We start from the raw sequence: 21,396 nt of genomic DNA, 5'->3' as shown, positions 1-21,396 counted from the left end.
GCGCACGGCCTCGCGGAAGGAAACTTAGTTTTAAAAATTGGAGAGCGCGCCAAGTTTGGACGCGTAGCGCGGTCGCGTCGCGGCTTTTCGGTGAGTAGCGACTCAACAACGTTTAACTTCACGTTTTTTCAAAGCACGTTTCAAAATTTTTGAATCTGGCACGCAGCCAACTTCCAGTGTTCTTCCGGAGTTTATCTTTCCCCGGAAATTTTTTTTCTCCGGAATTTGCGGGGTCTCCCTGTTTTTGAACACGGGTTGCAATTGCGCTCCATTGGTACACGAGAAAGATGAGAGGCGGAGAGAAAGAGTGCGCGAACATATTTTTTATAATTAAAACTTGATATTTAGTTTTTCAATGATAATAATAAGTATTCCTCTTTCAGTTGCAAAATGGAGCAGAATCCCGAAGAAGATCAGCCGTCCACGTCGTCAGCATTTGATCCAAATGTTTCAAGGTTAGAATTTCTCTGAAAACTTTCATGTAAATACATTGTTTTATTTTCAGAGAATCAATAGAAGAGAAAAACGATAATGAAATGGAAAGGCTGCTAGAAGCGACTGATAAAATTTTGGAAAATAAAGCAAAGTCAATGAATTTATCATCTTTGAATGTACGATCGATTCTTCACCATCTTATAAAGTACCCAGCAACGATAGACGTGTTGTTAGGAATCCGGGAGAATGATAGCAATCTTCCTAGTGTTCGAAACATGCGATCTAGAAAAAAAGCAGACGGATCTGTAGCATCATCAACCAATAACACCCCCAAGAAATTTGCTCTCCGTATAGAAGATAAAGGACCCAAGAATTTTCTCGATTTGGAATATGAGGAAGATGACGAATATGATGATGATTACGTCGAAGAGAGAGACTGCTCAAGGGTAACTTTTTTTTGTTGAAAATGACAAGCTCTAAATAACTCAAAATCTTTCAGCAAAATGACGGAGAAGCAGAAGAAAGTGAAGATGAAGAATTGGATGAGGAAGAAGAAGAAGAAGATGACGACGAAGACGAAGAGGAAAGCAAAGAAGTTGATAAAGATGATAACGAGAAACAAGAAAAAACTGGTGAAGAAGCTGAAACATCTTCGGATCTCGATAACGAAGAATTGAATGAACTTCTGTTTGGAGAAGGACAGGAAGTGCGTTCAAAATGAGTAAAACGCTATTTTAATGATTTTTATTCAGCAAGATGAAAGTCATTCTTTGCAAATGACTCTAAACGACACTCGGCCTGGATCAGCAGCATTGGTACATACACTGGATAATGTTGTGGATGATGATGATTATCGAAACTTTGTCATATCTATAAAGTGCCCAGCGGAAGGTAAGGATTTTAGAATTAAGATGATTATACACCGTCAAATTTGGTACGAATTCTAGACTTTGACGAGAAAGCAGGTGACGACACTGAGGATGACACTGAAGACGAAGATTACAATGTGATCGCCGATAATTTGAATGTGGAAGACTGGGATGAAACGAGGCAGGATAAAACTACACAGATTCCAAGGCACGAAGTGAAGGCGTTGATGATGGATACACTTTTAGCTGAAAAAGAGATTCCTCTGAATATTTTCCCTGAAGAAACTACTCATGCAGAAGATCCAAAGAAACGGCAACAACGAAAGGTTTTGCTGATAAGCGAACTTTAAATTGTAAATTAAAGTTATTTCAGAGTATTGATACTCCGCAAAAGGATGAACTGACAGCTTCCTCTGCCGAATCATGCAGTCTTTTGAGATATGCTCCGGTGACATTCCGTCCTCAAGAGATCGATCAGCTTCGTACCCAATTGGAACAGCATGTACAGCTTCTAACACAATTTGTTGTCACCTGCCACCATGATGACACACTTAGTCACGTGCGAAACGATTCACAGTTGATGTTAAATGAGCTTGATGATATTCGGCAGCAAAAACCATCGACATCTGTTTTCAATGTGTCAAACCTAGATGCAGCTATCACATCTTGCCACGATATCAATGATTTTCCAAAAGTTGATGATAGCTTGCTAAACTATGCGCAAAATACGGATCGATGTGGAGGACAAGCACTGAGACCAGAAGCTGCAGCTGTGCTTTCTAGAAGTGAAGCTATCCGCTATCCTGGACTACTACCACCGTGCCAACCGATTTATATTGAAAAACCACTACCGTTCCTGAACGAAGAAGATGTTATGTTGGCAGTCGCAATACTTCAGTTTCATCATCTTCCCAGGCGCGCTGATAAAGAAGTTCCTGATAGATACACAATGATTCACAAGCATTGTCTGCCCGCAAGGGATCCCTACAAAATTCGGTCTCATTTGAAATCAATGAGAAAAGAGAGTAAAAACCCGATTCATCAAATCATTCAGGTAAGAATTACGCTAACACATATATTTTTTCAATTATTCAATTTCCAGGCAGCAGAACAGGGAATTTCCAAAATAACAATACCTGCTAAGACATGGAGACAAACCGACTCTCCGATTTATACATGGCCTTCAGTATCTCAACCAGGATGGTTCCGTGAATTCAAAAAAGTTTTCAACGTTACCGAAGATAAACAGATTCATCGGAAATCAGATTCAACGTTGATAATGACCCCAATAAAACAGAGGGAAAAATACATGTCATCAGGCAGCCACGACGATAAACCCGAGTACGTAGATATTGGAAAAGGGCCAGATGGACGTACGATAAAGATGAATACCGCACATGTTGAAGAGCTTGTAGAGAAACTCAATTACGTCAAGGTAGGTTTCATTATCTTTTCAGTTATTTTTCATATTCGAGACATTTTAGAGTTCGAACCGTCGTAAAAACCCTACCCCGATGAAACTGAGCACGGCACCAGAAACAGAGAATGTTGCACAGAAAACAAAACCTTCTCGTTCTTCGAAAGCAGCTCGCAAATTAGAATGCACCAAAGATACTTCAAAGAATTCTGCAAATTCGTCTGTTAAGAAGGAGATGATCGATGAACAGAAACCCTCCTGTTCTTACACGTACGAGAGTAATGAGGATTACAGTTTTTGTCAATCTGTACAGAACTGCTCTATTCCTACTACAACGCGGAAATCAAGACGTCCTCAAAGTGATTCTAGACAAGTTCCTGAGACCCCTGGTGACTTATATGGCATCGATACCAATTCCCTTTCCGGCCACTCCTACCCCATCCCCCCAACGCCGGGTCGTAGATCTCCAGATGAGCATGACGATTTTTTCATGGATTTGGAAACGAACAGCTTATTATGGGCTCGAGAGTCCCCTGCACTCTCACTTGTGAATCCTCGAACACCCCGTGGATTTTCTATGGAATCAGAGTATATGGAATCAGATCCAACGGACTTTTCTTCACTAAACGACTACGAATTATGTGACTTGGATGCAGTCGAAGAGCCTTCTTCCTCCTACTGGAATGTGGGATATTCGACGGATTTGGATTATGAGAACTCAAATTCTGGTTCGATTCCTGATGCACCACCATCTGCATCGCCTGTCAATTTCAACATGCCCGAGCCAGTGATAGAAGACGATACTTCAATGCCAGGACTCGATCTTGTGCCTCCTGATGACGAAGAATGTGAAGAGGATGCTGTTTCAGAAAAAGATGAGACGCCTGTAAAAGTTGGTCTAGCCGGTTCTAGACCACCTCTGAGAATGGTATACATTCGAAAGTTGTATTATTCACGATAAAATAATTACAGAGGAAGCTAGTTGCAGCCGGGAACACGGCCATTAGGGCATCCAGGAAAAGGACGAGAGCTGAAAGAGTGAGCAATCTGACAGTGTTCAGTAATTTCAATAGTTTTCCAGGAAGCCATGGGAGCGATAGGACTTGATGATGAGTTGTATCATGAGAAACAGAAAGATAAAATAATGCGAAAAGTGATAGACGATATCGGCAAAAGACTTTTTATGCATGGAGACACATATGAAAAATTCAAGGAAACTATTTTGAATGAAGAATTGTCGGAGATTGAGGTGAGATTTTCTTAAGAATCATGAGTAGAATCATGAGTCTCTGTTCAACTAATTTTCAGAGAGTTTCCCGGATAATGCAGATTCTCAAAAACCATCGAGAGTTGCTCATCCTCGTTCTTCTATACGCTCCACCAGAAGCAATTGTATCTGACTATGATTTGGATTTTAACTCCCTCTCATATAAATCAGCTGTTGAAATGATGATGGCGATTGAGGTTAACTTATATTATTATTTTTTAATTTTCATCAATTTCCAGCGATACATCACAGCTGCGAAGCTAAAGGAGCCGTCACTGAAAGGCCTCTTCCGATTCGTTCAAACATTTCTAGAAGACGATCCTAATTTGACCGACGAACAAGCAACGATGAGATTTTATCAGCTTTTTGGACAGGATCGGCCTTTATGGAAGAAACTAGAATCACACTTTTGGTGTCTTCCATTTAAACGAAAAGCGCCAAGATGGGAGCAATTTGAATATGTTGATTTAACGGGATTAGAAACGAGAAAGAAGCCAAAATCAGATTGGGTAGAATAATTAGACATTATAAAGTGTACTTGTTTTTGTTTCAGAAAAACGTGCCTCCTCGATTCGAGACTATAGATAACATAGACGAAGTGTTGAGATATCCGTATAAACCTGCAAAGAATGAACCACCGTCGAATTTAGTAGTGAAATGTGGAGAAATGTGTATTCAGAAAGAAGACGAGTCATTTATACAATTGGAAATAACGGAAAGAGTAGGGAGAGAAAGATATTTATAATTCCCGAAATCAAACGGTTTTTCAGCATTGGACAAAGCAAGATGATATTGATCTACTTACTGCTTACAATGAAGCGCTGAAAACAGTGCGAAATTTCACAGAGTCAATGATTCCGTCATTTGTACCAGATCTTCCGTTCGGAGAAAAATCAAAAGTGGCACGGCTGCAATATTTACTCGAAGAGCTCAGAAAAATGGAGGAAGAAGACGCTGAAGGAAACTAATTCACTAATTAACTTTGTCAATACTTTGAAATTTTAGAAACATCTTGTATAATAAGTATGCGTCAATAAATCTTTCTAAATATTTGTGAAGAGCATTTGAAAATATGCAATCAGAACATCTAACACTTGGGGGATTTTAAGATTTGTTTTAGTTCCCTAATTAAAGAAAAGTGGATGTCTATTAATATCGAGAAATTCTGAATTTCCAAATGTTCGAACTTCAGAATTTAAGAGTTTTATGATTAGATAACTTGATAATCTTCGAATTCAGAAGTTGAATTTATGAAGTCCCTTATGAATCCCTGATTATTTATGAATCCCTGATTCCGGAATAGCTGATTTCCTTAATTTCAGAAATTCTCGAATCTATTAATTCAAAAGCTGTCCGAATTCCGGAATTTTTCAAATTTTCAAATTTCTGAATAACCAATTTTTCGAAATTCTGAATATTAAACACTTTGAGTGTTGTAAACCCACTGATATCAGTCGACTGACAATTCTTGAAAAAAATTGAAATAACAAATTGTGAATATTTACAGTAAGAAGAGTAAGAAAAGAGTAAGAATACAGTAAGAATTCGTATTCTGGACACACTTCTTCTGATCGTCCTGTTTTCCATGAAAAAGTGGATCACTCGATGGATGTGATATTGAAAAGATTCTACTTAGAAAAGTGAAGACCCATATTCGTGTGTTTGAATGGCAGAAGAGAGGATTACCACATCTTCAAATGCTTCTCGCTATGAAAGAAGGAGATAAGCCTAAAACGAAGGACGACATCGAACGATTGATTGGTGCTGAGATTCCAGATCCCACTCTAGAACCACGACTTCATGATATTGTGGCACGACAAATGATTCATAGGTAGCATTTAGTTTGATCTAATTCTTAGACCATGTGGATTGAATAATCCCAATTCTCCATGTACCAACAAAGATGGAATCTGCATGAAAAGGTTCCCAAAATCATTTCGGGACGAGACGAAATGGGAACAGAATGGGTATCTAGAGTACAGAAGACGTGACAATGGAAAAAAGTATCAAGTCAGGAGGATGTGACATGACGAATCAACACGTCGTTCCCTACAATTCGGATCTCCTTTTGATGTTTGATGCTCATATCAATGACGAGGTATGTGCTCTGATTGAAGTAGTCAAGTACCTCATAAAGTACGTCTAGAAAGGGCAAGATTGAGCTTCAATTGCGATTCAAAATGTAGAAGACGGTGGAAAGGAGCGTGACGAGATGTTCGTATATGGATTGCAGATACGTCTGTGATCCAGAAGCCTGTCATCATCTTTTCGTCTCATGACAGATCAAATCCCACGTCATCTGCCGACTCCCCATCTATCTACCCAATCGTCAAAGTGTGACTTTCATCCCGGGAAAAGAAAAAGAAGCTGTTGCTACTTCTGAGAGAAAAGAATCAAAGTTAATGGAATACTTCAAAATGAATGCAGATTTAAATGAAATGGAGGCTAATCGAGATGATATCTCTGGAAAAGAAGATCCAAGAAAATGCTCCTACATGAATTTCCCTACAAAATTTGTATTATCAGATGAGCTGGGAAAGTGGAAAGAACGATTGATAAGGCTTTAATAGCTCCACCCACATACGTCTTGACTGTTCCTCTCCTTGAACAAATTGATTTTGACGACATCAGGAAACAAGGAGATCGTCTTATGGATACATTGAATCCTCTACAAACGAATGCATTCAGAAGAATAATAGAAACAGTGGATGATTCACTCTACAGCGATTATTCTTCTTGGGTGGTCCAGGAGGAAGTGGGAAGACGTATCTTTACAACGTCATCTCTAAAGTACTCCATGGAAAAGACATCAAGATCGCATGCTGTGCTTGGACCGGCGTCACCTCCACCTTGTTTCCGGATGGAGGAACCATTGCTTCATTATTCAAAATGGACATCAAGAACGACTGTCGAGCTGCTCTACTTCGAAAAATCAAAGTTTTCATCGTGGTCGAGGATAGCATGATTGCGAAGAATGCGCTCACGACAATGGACAAATTACTCCGAAATGTAATGGAGAACGAAATTCCATTTGGAGGAAAGTCATAATCCTAGGAGGAGACTTCAAGCAAGTGTTGCCAGTAATCAGAAGAGGAACACGCAAGGATCAAGTCGATGGTTGCATCAAAATGAGCTTCCTCTGGCAACATTTTCAAACACTTCACCTTAAATCAAATATGCGAGTATCGGGAGGAGATATGGATCGGATCCAATTTATCCAATTTCTTCTTAAGGTTGGAGATGGATCCGCAAATGACGAAGCCGATCGTATCGGAAGAGTATTATTTACGTATTGGAAGAGGAGCTCTATAAATTGAGTATTTGGAGAGAAAATCAAGAGAGGATATATCCGAGTCCGCAATCTTAATACCAAAAAAATGTCAATGTCGTCAAAATGAACGAAGATGTTAACAACAAAATGGAGGGAGCAGAAAAGGTTAGAACTATTGTATTAATATTTAAATATTGAAAACTACAAGTCTTCTACTCCAGAGATGAGGTACCAGATGATAGCAACAGGCAGGTCACCACGACAGAGTTTCTGAACTCTATCGACACATCTTCGCTCCCACCACATAAGTTGAAGCTCAAGATTGGTTCGATTGTGATGCTGCTGAGGAATCTGGATGTGAGTACTGGACTTTGCAATGGGACACGGTTGAAGGTCGTGGATATCGGGAGAAGTATTTTGAAATGCCAGTTTGTTGATGGAAGTCATGTTGGGCAAACAGTCTTGATCCCAAGAATCGACTGTTACGACGACAATAACTTGACTTTCAAACTCCGACGCACTCAGTTCCCCGTCCGTTTAGCAGTTGCCCTCTCCATCAACAAAGCATGGTCAATCGTTTGGAAGGACTGGGTTATGCCTGCCAGATGACGTCTTAACCCATAGTACATTCAGATCAACTCAACGTAGTTTATAAAGATATTCTCTGGGTTTTCATGTGTTTCTCACTTTTTCCCCAGTTTTCGGGTGTTCTTGTTTTTTCTTTTTTGTGCAAGTTTTATGATGATCTTTTTTAAATGTGTTTTTTGTTTAATAAATTGAATGAGCAAAAATGTATGAAGTTTTTTCCAGAAAACCGGTCATTAAGATATACAAAAACATATTTTCCAGTTGATTTTCGGTCATTTTGACCATTGTCAGGAGTCTGGAGCTTGGCTGTCAAGTTTCTGATCACTTTGAAAATTTCGGAGGGTGCGGAACAGACCGAGATTGAAAACTTTTAATTCTCAGCATTTTGTTGAAATTTCTAGGTTGTTCAGCTATTTGCCGATTTCTGAAAGACACCTGTTTTTTTCAGTTTCAAAACTGGTAAAAAAGGGGGCCTTTCAGAATTGGCACATAGCTGAAAAACTAGAAATAACTTTAGTTTACACATTTTATCCGCTGTTTGTGAAACAAACTGTTAACAAGTATCTCATCTTTATTTGTTTACAGTTTACAAATTAATTGTTCATTGGTTGAATATGGACAACAAGAGCTCCCATTCCATAGTTCATGTTTCCGTATGTAGCTATTGGTGCAGTTGTTGTTTGCACACTTGGTATGTCTTCGAGTTGATGTGGAATTGGAACAGAAGTTTCTAGAACTGTTGTTGGAAGAATCGGAGAAGGGGATGAGATAGATGGAGATTCAGTCACAGTTGAAGTCACTTCAGCAGTTGTTGTAGTCTTTGAAGTCTTCCATTTTCTGAAATTCTCTATATTTATTTTTGACCAGAAAATATTACCTCAAATCCGGCATCAATGCAAAGAATGCTAAAAGAATGGACAACGGAGTGATCTCGAATGCCTTGTACCGATAGGTCGTCATCACGATGTAGGCTAGAATGATCAGGTTCAAAAGAAACACCTGGAAAACTCACGAATCGGGAATTGATCGGTAATCCCGACAACCATAAACAACAAGTCCATGATTGTGATTACGGTATTGAAAAGGGTGGGCGGAGACGCAGAGAAAACAAAAAGAAAGAGGCGGCAACGGATTCCAAGTTTCTCACGAGTGTACTTGGTGCAAGAAGCGATAATCTGAAATATCTGGTAGCTTCAAACCAACATTTACTTTTCAGACAACTTACTCCAATCAAAATTACAACATTCGAAACGACCATCCCAACGTAAAAGATGACATAAATATAAAATGGGAAAGAGAGAAGAAGCTTATTAAAGTTCACATTCAGAATCGAAACAAAAAGAGCCACAGCGATTGATGGAATGTAGTAGAACCTGAAGGCTTACTTGAAACTGTTTTCGATAATCACCGGATATCAACTCACAAAGTCCAGGAACTTTTGATATCTTTCTCGCGGAGAAAAACATACAAAAGGACTGATGAAGTGTACTGTAGATATAGTGTGTAGTGGAATGAAGTCTCGACACTACTTGCCACAAAAAGCCTAGAATAACAAGATGTATTCAAAAAATGCTTATTACATTACCATGAAAACTGGGGATACTCAATGAAGAGTATGATTGCAGATTTGAATGCTCTCACCAGAAGATTTACAAAAATCTGGGACACAGTAACTGTCAAAAGGGACTTTGTTAAATTTGATTCAGCTCGGGTAAGAATAATCAACCACACCGTTGTTACTACAGCAGTTAGAAGAAGAAGGATTAAATCGATGATTTTAGCTTAAATTTTTTTTTTCTCAAAAATTAAATTATTAGAGAAAATCGTACCTCCTTCAAACATGTAAATCCTTGGTTGATTTGAGTACAGATCTGTATATTGAGAGATCGGAGCCATCTCATAAGCGACATCGTTCCAATTGTAATTCTGTGACATGGCAGAAGTGCCACGTCACCGACTGAAGACTCAGCCAGAAAAAAAGGGAAAGAGCTTCTCTCAAGTGGTAGATAAGAGAAAATGGAATTCTGAATACGCACCACTTGGCTGAATTTGATTTTCAGCTGCTCTCGGTGTTAATTGAGAAAAGAGAAGACAGCTGAAAAGTCTAAAGAGGAATCACGAGAAATGGTAACTAGTCAAAGAAAAATAGAAAGAAAAGATTTATTGATGAAAACATCAGCTAATTCACTTTCCGAAAGCAGATGCCACAAACTCATCAAAGTTTCCGGAACGAAGAGAGTATCTCTGGATGTTGCTACTCATTGTTCTGATGTTTCCGAGAACCTGAAAACGATAATAATGACTTTCAGAAGAGATGTTAAAAAATACCATTTCAACAGTATCCACGTCATCTCTCTTCAGAATCACTGTGAGCGTTTGTCTTGTTGAAGGCATTTGTATTGCATCAGGCATTGCCATTTGGATCATTTTTAGTAGTTTCAATGGTTCGATATCTTTTGGAACAATTTCCAGAACTGTGTATCCCATTCTGTTAAAAAATTATTTCAGAGATCCTAAAACTTCGAGAGAATTCTCACCTTGCTTTGATTGCTGACGGAGGAAGTGTGCTCACAAATTGGCACTTGTATAAGTGTGCACAACATGTTGCAGTGTGTTCAGCAAAGCTGTTATGGCGAGAAGTGTACATAATTGCGACGCCATCAGCACGAAGACGTGCACAAATTGCCCAGACTGTCATCATTTTTGGATGAGGAAGGAACATTTCGAGTTGATCAATTATCACAATCGATGGTTTTATGACGAGTTTCGTAAGCAACATTAGAATTCGACGATCGGCATCACTGAAAAAATCAAAATTTGGGGTTTTAATTTTTTTGGTATCTGAGTTTACGTCAGTAAACTGATGGGAGTTGCAGCCAAAGATTTCATTCCAAACGCATTCAAAAGATAATTAATGTGCTCTTCGGTGACTTCGAAACCATGACAAGCTGCTACGTTCACTAGTAGCTCAAATGGAGTGTAGATGGATGGAAGACATTCCTCAAACGGAACATATGCAATTTGCTCCTTAAAAATAAAAAAAGGTTTTCAGTAAAAATGAAAGTGGAATCTACTTTCGGATTGGTCTCCGCAATAGTTTTCAATAGAGAACTTTTGAGCTTCGTTTGATCTCCCAGCAAATAAGTGGCAGAGTTATCAACTGGAATCTCTTGATTATCATTCCATTTTTTCATTGTTGCCATTTTTCCAATCAAATGTTCTTCGTAATTTGTGATATAACTCATATCTTCATTACTCGATGAAGCTCCAGAAATATAATCCAAACTTGGTTTGGCGTCAATTTCTCTCCCGGCTGCTGATCTACTAGTTCCATCTGCGATTGATGGTTTCTCTCCTGTTGTACTATCCCCCGTCTGTGGAGCTGGACTTGCTGGGAAAAGAAAACTGTTTTTAATTCGAGCACCCGGTTTCAAAGTTGTTCCTCGTTCAAATGTAGACCAGATTGCAGTCTGAAAAGGAGAATTATCTTTTTTTATTCAAAGAAAAAGATACATACAGAAGAAATGAACCAGTGTTGTCGGATGAGAGAGAATCCTGGTTGAAAAACACAAGCGGCAAAAATAACTAAAATCCATATATGTGCACCACAAAATAGAGTCAACGCTGTAATTGCTGAAAAAGACCAAAGAAAATCACTGAGCAAAATTTTAAACTCACTTCCATTGTTCTCTTCGTGGAATTCTCCTGCATTTAGGAAAGAAGCGAGTACTTGAAGAGAAGTCGGAGGACTTATCATGCATGTCCAACTAACAAACTTTAATAAAGATTGCAGAGACATTTGGTTTTCAGCCGAAAATGAAGAAACCATATTTGGAAGACAGACCAAAAGAGAAGAAATCGCCATGACTGTTGGAACAACAGCCATCGAATTCTGGATTGTGAATACGAGAAGGTATATCAACGGAAGAGTTGAAATGTAGGAAAGGAACCATGCACCAAACAGACGGCTGCAAATAGTGACCGTAAACACCCTAATCGTGCTACCCAAACATCCAGCTTTCAGTCCATATATCTCAACTCGTGTAAAAGATATTTTAAAAAGTGGCCAACTGGCAAAACATTCATCATGAATTACCTTTTGATATCTTTCACAGAAACCGAGATAAATTTTCTCAAATTTGAAAGTTAGGGGTGGCGTTCTATTAGAGTGTTTAAAGGAAATACACTTACAAGAAACAAAAAGCAGCACTTGTTTGGAAAAAGCCCATAAACAGAAAAATGGAAATCAGAATAATCGAGAGAACCATGAACATGATCAGGTTCGCACCAAAGATGAGACTGAAGTATAAATATCTTGGCCACGGAAACAGAAGACTGTCTGGTCTCATATTGACAGAAATCAATCGTAATGGAAGAATTGCTGATAAAGTGTAGACAAAAGTCTGGAACACTCCAAATGTGTACATCAGAGGATATGATTCAGATCTGCAAAAATTTTAGTTGCATTCTGTGCATCTCATGAAAAAACAAACAGAATCATGGCTGCCTGATTTTTGCTGACGTCATTGAACACCATCGAGAATCCAGTTTCTGTGATGCTTGTTCGGAATTCTCCACTTTCAAGAATTGGCTTGATCCTTGGAGCTAAAATTTCCATTATCATAGAGATAATTCATCAGAAACTTTACGTTTTCCAATCATTTTGGCAATCAATTGGGAGATAGCAAAGTTTTGAACGACCATTGTGAATGTTTCATCTCCACGACTCACAGAAAACAGTTCCAAATCTGCTTTTGCGGATTTTGGTTTCCAATAGAGAACTGAAAGTATATTTATACAAGAAACGAGGACTTTTTAAAATTCTACCAGCTTGGTTATCCATCAATTGTTGTCTATCATTTTTCTTAACAAATGTAACTTGAGAAGTTGTGATTCCTTTCGAATTACAATCGTCACAGTAGATAGTGATAGGGCGATCGTTAGCTTCAAAGGAGATTTCATGAGTGTCTGAAAAATGAATCAAATTGATTTTGATGATAGAAAAAGAGAGCTACAATGTTGATGAGTTCCGTGGTACGATATCAAAGTAAGTAGACCGAGAACCAAGAAAAGACCAAAAATTGCAGCTGCTTGATACAGAAATTGCCTGTCCTTGAGGATTCGTACCATATTTTTGAAGAAGTACATTGTTCGACTAATTGGCTCTTCTATAGAAAAAAAAAGTCACATGAAGAATTAGAAAAAAGTTGATTTACGTTTTGCATAATACTCTTTCAGTTGGTCATAGTTTTCCAGTGGTTGATATTGCAGTGGTTCATAGCAGGAACTGTGAAATTAAATGTCCGGAATGCGATTTTCGAGAAACGGAATCCAGAATCCAGAATCCAGAATCCAGAATCCAGAATCCAAAATCCAGAATCCAGAATCCAGAATCCAGAATCCAGAATCCAGAATCCAGAATCCAGAATCCAGAATCCAGAATCCAGAATCCAGAATCCAGAATCCAGAATCCAGAATCCAGAATCCAGAATCCAGAATCCAGAATCCAGAATCCAGAATCCAGAATCCAGAATCCAGAATCCAGAATCCAGAATCCAGAATCCAGAATCCAGAATCCAGAATCCAGAATCCAGAATCCAGAATCCAGAATCCAGAATTCTCAAGAATCCGGAGTCCGAAAAGTGGAAAGTGGAAACCGGAATTCTGAAACCAGAATCCGGAATTCGGAATCCGGACATCTATGGAAATAACTCACTTTGTATAAATATCGTGAATATTTGGTTTGCTGAATTCGTAGAAAGCAATTTCATATTGTGCTGCGATTGCTTCCAATTCTCGAATTATCAAGGGGATACTAGAATACTTTTTTAAAATTCAGAGTTTGAAAAAATTCAGATTCACCTTCTTCTGTAAATGATCGGCAGAGTGATTCGGATTTTTCCATTCGAAGTTTCAAAAAACTTTGCATCATTCTTCATTTGCTCATCCCCAAGTGTCACAGCAGCTATCATTCCACGAATTTGGTCATCAGTGAATGCAAAAAGAGGCCAAAGACGAACTTCGAAAACACTATTCATTCTGAAATTCAGTTTGAAACCGGTAATTTCCATATTGGGATAATAATTACGATTGTTTGTAAATCTCACTGGATCCATTCAAAACCACATATCCCTCACTTAACAATACCACCTTATCCGATATCGCTTCAGTTTCTTCTGCATCGTATGATGATATGATGATGGCTCTGAAAATGAGGAAGCAAGGATTGGAGGAAAACTGGGATCAGCAAATCACTTATTCTCTTTCCGTTTCTCAATAAATCGAAGGATCATATACTTCCATTCGGGTAACGATTCTTTTGTTGGCCAATCAATTAAAACTAAATCGGGATGCCCAACAAAAACAGCAGCAATTCTGAGACGCTCTTTTTGAGTTGTGGAGAGAAGATCGAGAGGTCTATTCTGCACTTTCACAAGATCCAACTCTTCGAGCATCTCGGTCAAGATTGAAAATGATAGAGAGACTCCCCTTAAATAATAGAACTCTGAATTTGTCAATAAATTTTTCAGACTGACCTCATACTACACACAAATTCAAGATAATTGGTTACTGTGAGGTAGTTCAGATTTGGAACATCCGCCGTCATCGAAACTATCAGATATCTTTGTGATTTTTCCATCATTACTTCTCCGTATTCCGGTTTCATCTGTCCACTGAGAATAGACAAAATCTCGTCACTTCCACATCCATAATGACCATATAGAGTCAGAATTTCTCCAAGACGAATTGTCAAACTCAACTGATTCACTTTCCAATGATTGTTGATTCGTTTACAAATTCCATAAAAAACAACCAATGGGAAATGCGAAATTTCTTTTGGGTTCGCTTCTTTCCCATTCGTTGTGGTTTTTTTGATAGGAGAAGCTGCTTCTACTGACTTTTTGAGAGCTGATTCATTCTTGACAACTTTCGGAACGAGAATCTGTTTTATGAAGAACTTGTCAACTAAAGGACCTCTTGGAGCAGGCATCCAGTATGATCTTTCCAGGGGGAAATAGAATTTGAGTGGCTCTTGAGTGTATGAGAAAAAGAAAGTATCGAGATAAACAGACAGTGCCATCATCAGAACACTGTTGACCGTCATACACATCAGGCATACTGCATCTATCCAATATCCATCACCTTCTGTTTTTCCGAAAAATCGAACAGAAAGTTGGAAAAATAGGGTTCCTTGATACACATTTCCGAATCCAAATTCCCCAGCTGCCATCAAAAGGAATCCAACTAGGAGATAAGAAATTAATGTGAAAACCTATATGAAAAATCAATACCAAATTTCGAAACCAATGGTGATCCAGGGAAAAGCGTTGCCAGGAAAACAGTAAACATTATGATACATGCCACGTAGCATACCAAAAATGGAAGATAAGTAGCAGTGAATACTGCTGGGACCTGAGAAAAAGAATGAGAAATGGCAGGGTTTGAGTTTAACTCACCACAGAGACATTTACAACGAAAACTGTTAAACTGATGACCAGAGAGATTCCGTACCAGAAGACATACTTTGCAATGAAATATTCAATTCGGCGGACACGAAGGGAAAGAAGCAACTTCTGAAAGTAATTGATAGCAGAATGTTAGGTTTAGATGTTTTACATAAAATCCACTCTCTCGTTCGTCGTTCCACAAGTCAATTAATCGAGAGCAAATTGGGATGAGAATCAGCCATGCAATAAATAAATCCGTCTGAAATCGGAAGATACCACAAAACCTCTAATAAAAGGTCCCCTAACTTTCAATTTTGAGCCAATTTATCTCGGTTCCTGCCAAAGATATGAAAAAGTGGACAATTGATAAACTAATTATCATGATATTACCAATATTTTATCAGTTGACAAATGTTTGATATATTTCACAGGAATCGAGATAATTGAGCTCAAATTTGACAATAGGGCTCTTCTATTAGAGGTTTTACGGTATTTGTGAGATAAATCGAAAATCAATGTTACCTGTCTTTTCGAATACATTGGATCACTGTCGGTCCCTTTAACATAGATATTGCTCAAATGAAAATGTGGTTTCCTATGATTAAATCCTCTAGATCGGACCATCCAGTATAGGAATCTATTGACAATAATTTGTGATTCGATTGCATTTCCCCATGTTTCCTTTCTTCTATCATCACAGTGAATACAGTAGTGCCTTAAACAAATTGAAAACAAAATAGTTATTTTTAAAAAAAGTTCGATACTTATTCAGGTCTCCGTTTTGGCTGATGATGTTGTACTCGACGTCTTTTCCTGTTTCAATCAGTTTTGTGAAAAGAATCAAAACTGAAAAATCAACTCAAATAATCTTGAATGTAGCCTTCCACCTACTATCAATGTCGCCATCACTCAATCGTTTTCTTGCTTTTTCCAAGTCTTTTGTGAATTCCAGAGCAGGAAAATCCAAATGTGTTAGACGAATTGCATCGGTTACTGTAGAAAAACGGTAGTCCACTACCGTCTTTGGAATGCAAATCTGGAAATTATAAACTAGTTTTTTTTTCTGGTATGCAAAAAAGGAGCTGTGGAAGACAAAAGCCAGTGGCCGTGGCTGAAGGTCCCACAACGAAAACTACAGTAACCTAAAATTTTTTTTCGGATTTTTTCTCGATTTTTACAGCTTTTTGCCGATTTTTCTGTTATTTTTAGTAAAAAAGGTCGGAAAAGAAGAATTTTGACAGTCAAAAAATTGACCGGAATCGCACGGAAATCATTATTTTCAGGTTACTGTAGTTGTCATTGTGGGACCGTCGAATATTTGGAAATGTCACTAACCAACATTCTCACAAATTTGTGCTTCGACAATCTGAAATTATCGAACACATCCATTCTAGATATTGCTCCGAGCGATTCGTTCGCAGCTTGCTAAATAAAATTCTTTTCTTCATAGGTTCTAAGAATTCTGGAGATATACCGCATTATGCCACCAAACATTGTAACATGTGACGAATAGAGCGATGAAGATTAAAATGAAAAATGGATGATTCGAACGGAAATAGTATAGATCCTGAAGAATGTTCTTACAGTACTACTAGACCCCTAACTTTACTTTTCGCCAGATATTTCTAATCGATCTTCTCGCAGAACCAACACTTGACAAGACTGAACTCATCGTTCGTTTGCTCAGAAATAAACTAGATGTTCAGGAAAAGATTGGTGAGATGATGTGGCACTAGGTGGAAGAAATTAGAGTTGTGTGCTTGCTTTGCTGTGCAGTAAAAAAAAGTAAAAACTATTCATTGACCTCAGAATAAATACTAAAAATAATTTAATCAGTTTCTAGATTGTTTGAGCTCCTCGACCTTTTCCCGGATTCGCTCGAATTGATAAGAGAAATCAGGATACAAGAATGGTCTATGGTCGTTTCGATGGTCATCTGGACTATAGTTTTCAGCGTGGATCGCAGGAGTGGAAACGGTTGCCTTGTGGCGATTCACACGATATCTCCACCAGAATTTTCGAACTTTTTCCTCTATCTAAAATTGGTTTTGAAAATAAATTACTGTATTTTCTCCTTACCTCTTCAACCGAATACTTGTCTCCCCAAAGTGTGATTAATTTCAAGAACATTCCATATGGACCCATTCCTCCTGGCTTTCGGAGTCTTCCGATTACTGAAAGTTCATCATAGGTCAATCCAATTTCGGCTTCATCCGTTTGCGACACTTTTCCATCCACCAGTGGCCGCAATTCTGCAGTTGGAGTCGAATCAATGACACTGCGTAAAGCTGTCATTCCGTATTTATCATGAGCAATTTCCAAAAATTGACGCAAATCTCTCTTGCTCACAGATCCAATCGGATTGATGTCAGCAGATGAGCAATCGTATTTTGTGAGATATCCAACTAAACTTTCATCAACATTTGCTGTTCCCAGAACAAGAAGGCCTCCAGGGCGTTTATGAGATACCAGGGCAAGTTGAGCAAAGAGATAAGCAAGAACCATTCTGATACGAGCTTGGATGTTTTGCAAAGCCATTATCTCTCGATTATCTGAGTTCTGAAAATATTGTTGGTTTTTTTGTAGCAAAGATACAGTAGTGTTACCTGGAAGGAGGGCATGAAACCATATGCCACCTTGAACACTTTAAGAATGGAGCTGACAACAGTGTCGATGAAAATTCTGAAAAAAAAGTTGATTTTCTGATAATGATTTTTCGATTCGAGAAACTGAGTCTCACCCGCAATGGTTACTGTTGACATTTCTTGCAAGTCCTTCAGCACACTGTCTTGTTTCATCTGATGAATGTTCGCTGGCCATGTAACACGTGAACAGCACCTGTAACAATTTCAATTACTGTCTAACTACAAGTTTAATTAAAACTTCTATCCGTTTCTCTTTTGTCCAAGTAGAGAGGAAGTTAAACTATTATCTTTTTTTCCATGAAAAAAAAAATCATCACCCTATCCTTTCACTTTCTGTCTTCTATATTACAACGTTCAAGCGTACCCACTGTTTTTTTTTGCAGGAAGACTGACGAAAGAGTGTACGGAAACTGAGATGATTGTGAGATGATGTTACCTAACCAAAAGCCAAACCGAAAAAGTAATTGAAAGGGAAAGTGGTCGCAACGGTAGTATAAAAGGGCAGCCGTAACCATGGAACTTCACCATTCGACGGTCTTCTCTTCTCGACATGGACATCGATTCTCGCATCAAAGCCTACCGCTTCGTCGGGTATGCTGCCTTGACTTTCTCAACCATCGCAGTGTTGTCAGGTGAGAAACTTCTAAAGTTTCCCAGAATCTAAACATTTTCTTTTTTCAGTGTGCGTGACTCTTCCAATCATGTACAACTACATTCACCACACTCGCAAGGTTATGCACAATGACATCGTTGAGTGCAAGTCTGAGGCTGAACGTCTCTTCTCGCAAGTCAACAGTATCCCAGACCTTGTGATGGCCCACAACCGTACTGCTCGTCAAGTTGGAGAAGGAAATGGACAATGCGAGGGATGCTGTCTTCCAGGAGCTCAAGGACCACCAGGAACTCCAGGAAGAGTCGGACGTCCAGGAAAGCCAGGAGCACCAGGACTCAACGGAAACCCAGGAAGACCACCAAAGGAGCCATGTGAGCCACTCACCCCACCACCATGCAAGCCATGCCCAGAAGGACCACCAGGACCAGCCGGACCACCAGGACCAGACGGAAACAAGGGACCACTCGGACCACCAGGACCACCAGGACCAGAAGGATCAAACGGAGAGCCAGGAAACAAGGGGCCAGCCGGACCGCCAGGACCAGGAGGAAAGCCAGGACCAGCCGGACCACCAGGAGAGAACGGAAACAACGGAGAGCCACAACCAGGAGCACCAGGAGAGCCAGGACAACCAGGACAGCCAGGACCACGTGGGCCATCAGGTGAGCCAGGAAAGGACGGAACTCCAGGAGGTCCAGGAGAGAAGGGAGCCAGCGGAGAGCCAGGAGCACCAGGAAGAGATGGACAACCAGGACATCCAGGACAACCAGGAAAGGATGGAAGACAAGGAGAGAAAGGAGTGTGTCCAAAATACTGTGCTCTCGATGGAGGAGTCTTCTTCGAGGACGGACACCGCCGTTAATTCCCCTACCGATGCGTTCAATCGCTCAATTTTCAATTTTAGGTCATTTCGTATTCTCAATAAAAGCATTCTGCATTCAATTCTTGTTTCATACCTGATTACAAAGTTCAGCAACATCTTCAGTAACTTTCTTTCCTCCCAAGTAATAAGCAGGGTCGTCTCCGCCTGAAAAATAATCTGAATTTTGGAAAGTGCTAGCATATAATTACCGTCAGTTTCTCGCCGTTTCTTCACAGCACCACAAACTTTTTCGCACATCAATCGAACCATAGCAGCAACCGCAGAAGAATCTTGGCCACCAGAGAGTGGGATAAAGTATCCAGCCTGAGACAGTCCAATAGATGCGTTTCTGTCAAAAACTAACCATTCCACTTCTCCGCAAATATGTCCAAAGGTACGCAGGAGGTCCATAGCAGAGTTCAGCAATTGGTGACAGTTGCAGATCTTCCACGTCTGAAATCGGACTTTTTTCTTTTTTAAAAGAAAACTATCAAATCATACTTGTCATTCTTTCTGTACACTTTTCATTGAATTTGACACCTTCAGCCATATTTCCATCGAACCTTATTGGAACAACAGTTTTTTGATCCGAAGCATTTCCTCGATCACTTGACTTCATTTGGCGGAACACGGAATTTTCAGATAAATCAACAATGGCGGTGGCCACACACTGAATTGATTTACTATTAGAATCAATTTAAAAACCACCAGAAACTCACTGTATCTTCAATATCAAACTGATGAATTTGAGCCAATAAATCTCCATTCTGAGCAATCGACGACGCACCATCGTAGTAAACTCGATCCCCGTCGCATCCGCGATGGTTCGCATACAAATAAACTCCTCCTACTTTAGCAGATGATCCAAGAATGAGTTGATTGATACGGTAATTAGATTTTCCTAGAATATGATGGCTTCCTGATCCATTGCAAATGATATCAACTCCTTGCTCTGCTAATCGGATGTTTGTAGAACGCGAAGACCAAAGCTCCTCGCAAATCTCAAATCCAACACGAGCATTGTCAGAAGATTCTAGAATTCCGTCGCCAAAAGGAACAGTGCTCTGAGAATTATCAATTATGGCTTAGACCAGAAAAAGGTGCAAAACCTGTTCGAAATGAATTTGTGAGTTTAACGGCATTTCGTAGTGTTTGAATGTTTCTGTCCATTTGACAAACCATCTGGACTCTCTGTAGACGTTATCATCTGCTAACCCCATCTTTGCACGAATGAATAAGAGTTTTCTTAAATCATTAAGTTAGCTTATTTTGATTTAAAAATTGCCAAAATACCCATTCTTCAGGGCGGCAGCGCAGTTGTAAAGCAATCCACGGAACCGAGTTGGTAGTCCAGTAATAACTAGAAGTTCAGGCCACTCTTTACTCTTTTCAACCAGTTTGCTCAACATTTCCCATGAGTGTCTTTCGGTGTCCAATTCGAAAAAGTGATCCGCACATCCGTAACCGGGAATTTCCAGTTCAGGACCAAGACGAATACGTGCTCCGAGAGCATAGGCTTCAGAACAGGCTGAAATCAATTTCTTTATCCTTTTCTTGTAATTACACTAATACTTTTCACAATTCGTTCATAATTTCCTCGAAAATCCAATGCCCAGTTATTGACAGTGCAAGTGGCTACACGGCATCGTCGGTCCCACTGATCCATTCTGTGAACTATTCAAAGATTATCGGAATAATCTTATGATTAATATACTAAATACGAGCAACTATTGACCTGAAACAAATTCTGCCGAAACAAGAGTTTAGATTTAAAACGGCGACTTTTATTCAAACTATTTTCCAAATAGTTGATAGGAAAGAGAAAAATGAAAAGAAAGCGATAGACCACATGAAAAAAGGAGACTGGGTGAGAAGAGAGAAGGAAGAAATGCAATTTCGAATTATTAAAAACGACGAAGACACATCACAATTGGGAGAGACGGGTGACTAAAGTGGGATTTTTGATTGACTGGATCTGACT

General features: G+C 39.2%; 6 protein-coding genes across 6 annotated transcripts; 2 read left to right on the top strand and 4 right to left on the bottom strand.

The window, feature by feature from the left end:
- Nucleotides 1-390: 390 nt before the first annotated feature.
- On the top strand, nt 391-4,956 carry Cbr-gon-4 (the record flags this gene model as incomplete). The annotated part of the gene is given in 12 exon segments (XM_045235735.1): nt 391-455; nt 506-881; nt 935-1,141; nt 1,188-1,326; nt 1,383-1,630; nt 1,678-2,739; nt 2,789-3,649; nt 3,694-3,759; nt 3,776-3,970; nt 4,030-4,497; nt 4,542-4,709; nt 4,759-4,956. The coding sequence occupies 12 exon segments, from the start codon at nt 391-393 to the stop codon at nt 4,954-4,956; spliced, it is 4,053 nt and encodes a 1,350-aa protein (XP_045092384.1).
- A 3,484-nt stretch (nt 4,957-8,440) lies between these two features.
- CBG03396 lies at nt 8,441-9,782 on the bottom strand (the record flags this gene model as incomplete). The annotated part of the gene is made up of 7 exons (XM_002633667.1): nt 8,441-8,684; nt 8,725-8,818; nt 8,860-9,022; nt 9,073-9,220; nt 9,271-9,390; nt 9,433-9,628; nt 9,677-9,782. The coding sequence occupies 7 exons, from the start codon at nt 9,780-9,782 to the stop codon at nt 8,441-8,443; spliced, it is 1,071 nt and encodes a 356-aa protein (XP_002633713.1).
- A 249-nt stretch (nt 9,783-10,031) lies between these two features.
- On the bottom strand, nt 10,032-12,995 carry CBG03395 (the record flags this gene model as incomplete). Its single annotated transcript, XM_045235734.1, has 10 exons — nt 10,032-10,335; nt 10,385-10,648; nt 10,699-10,874; nt 10,922-11,317; nt 11,365-11,815; nt 12,039-12,293; nt 12,341-12,452; nt 12,497-12,628; nt 12,675-12,815; nt 12,863-12,995. The coding sequence occupies 10 exons, from the start codon at nt 12,993-12,995 to the stop codon at nt 10,032-10,034; spliced, it is 2,364 nt and encodes a 787-aa protein (XP_045092383.1).
- Nucleotides 12,996-13,081: 86 nt separating this feature from the next.
- Cbr-abt-1 lies at nt 13,082-16,684 on the bottom strand (the record flags this gene model as incomplete). The annotated part of the gene is made up of 13 exons (XM_002633665.1): nt 13,082-13,511; nt 13,564-13,662; nt 13,710-13,886; nt 13,936-14,052; nt 14,103-14,336; nt 14,384-15,092; nt 15,140-15,260; nt 15,305-15,421; nt 15,465-15,554; nt 15,818-16,010; nt 16,060-16,141; nt 16,187-16,331; nt 16,631-16,684. 13 exons carry the CDS (start codon nt 16,682-16,684, stop codon nt 13,082-13,084), a joined length of 2,568 nt encoding a protein of 855 aa, XP_002633711.1.
- Nucleotides 16,685-17,127: 443 nt separating this feature from the next.
- Cbr-qns-1 lies at nt 17,128-21,081 on the bottom strand (the record flags this gene model as incomplete). Its single annotated transcript, XM_002633663.1, has 12 exons — nt 17,128-17,331; nt 17,375-17,854; nt 17,902-17,977; nt 18,036-18,133; nt 19,510-19,580; nt 19,625-19,739; nt 19,780-19,868; nt 19,917-20,085; nt 20,135-20,479; nt 20,525-20,660; nt 20,709-20,943; nt 20,988-21,081. 12 exons carry the CDS (start codon nt 21,079-21,081, stop codon nt 17,128-17,130), a joined length of 2,112 nt encoding a protein of 703 aa, XP_002633709.1.
- Cbr-col-124 lies at nt 18,491-19,415 on the top strand (the record flags this gene model as incomplete). Its single annotated transcript, XM_002633664.1, has 2 exons — nt 18,491-18,572; nt 18,622-19,415. The coding sequence occupies 2 exons, from the start codon at nt 18,491-18,493 to the stop codon at nt 19,413-19,415; spliced, it is 876 nt and encodes a 291-aa protein (XP_002633710.1).
- Nucleotides 21,082-21,396: the final 315 nt, after the last annotated feature.

This window comes from Caenorhabditis briggsae, assembly GCF_000004555.2.
Source record: "Caenorhabditis briggsae complete genome, chrIV, whole genome shotgun sequence".
Taxonomy (NCBI): Eukaryota; Metazoa; Nematoda; class Chromadorea; order Rhabditida; family Rhabditidae; genus Caenorhabditis; species Caenorhabditis briggsae.
This window is presented reverse-complemented; position numbering and strand designations above follow the sequence as displayed.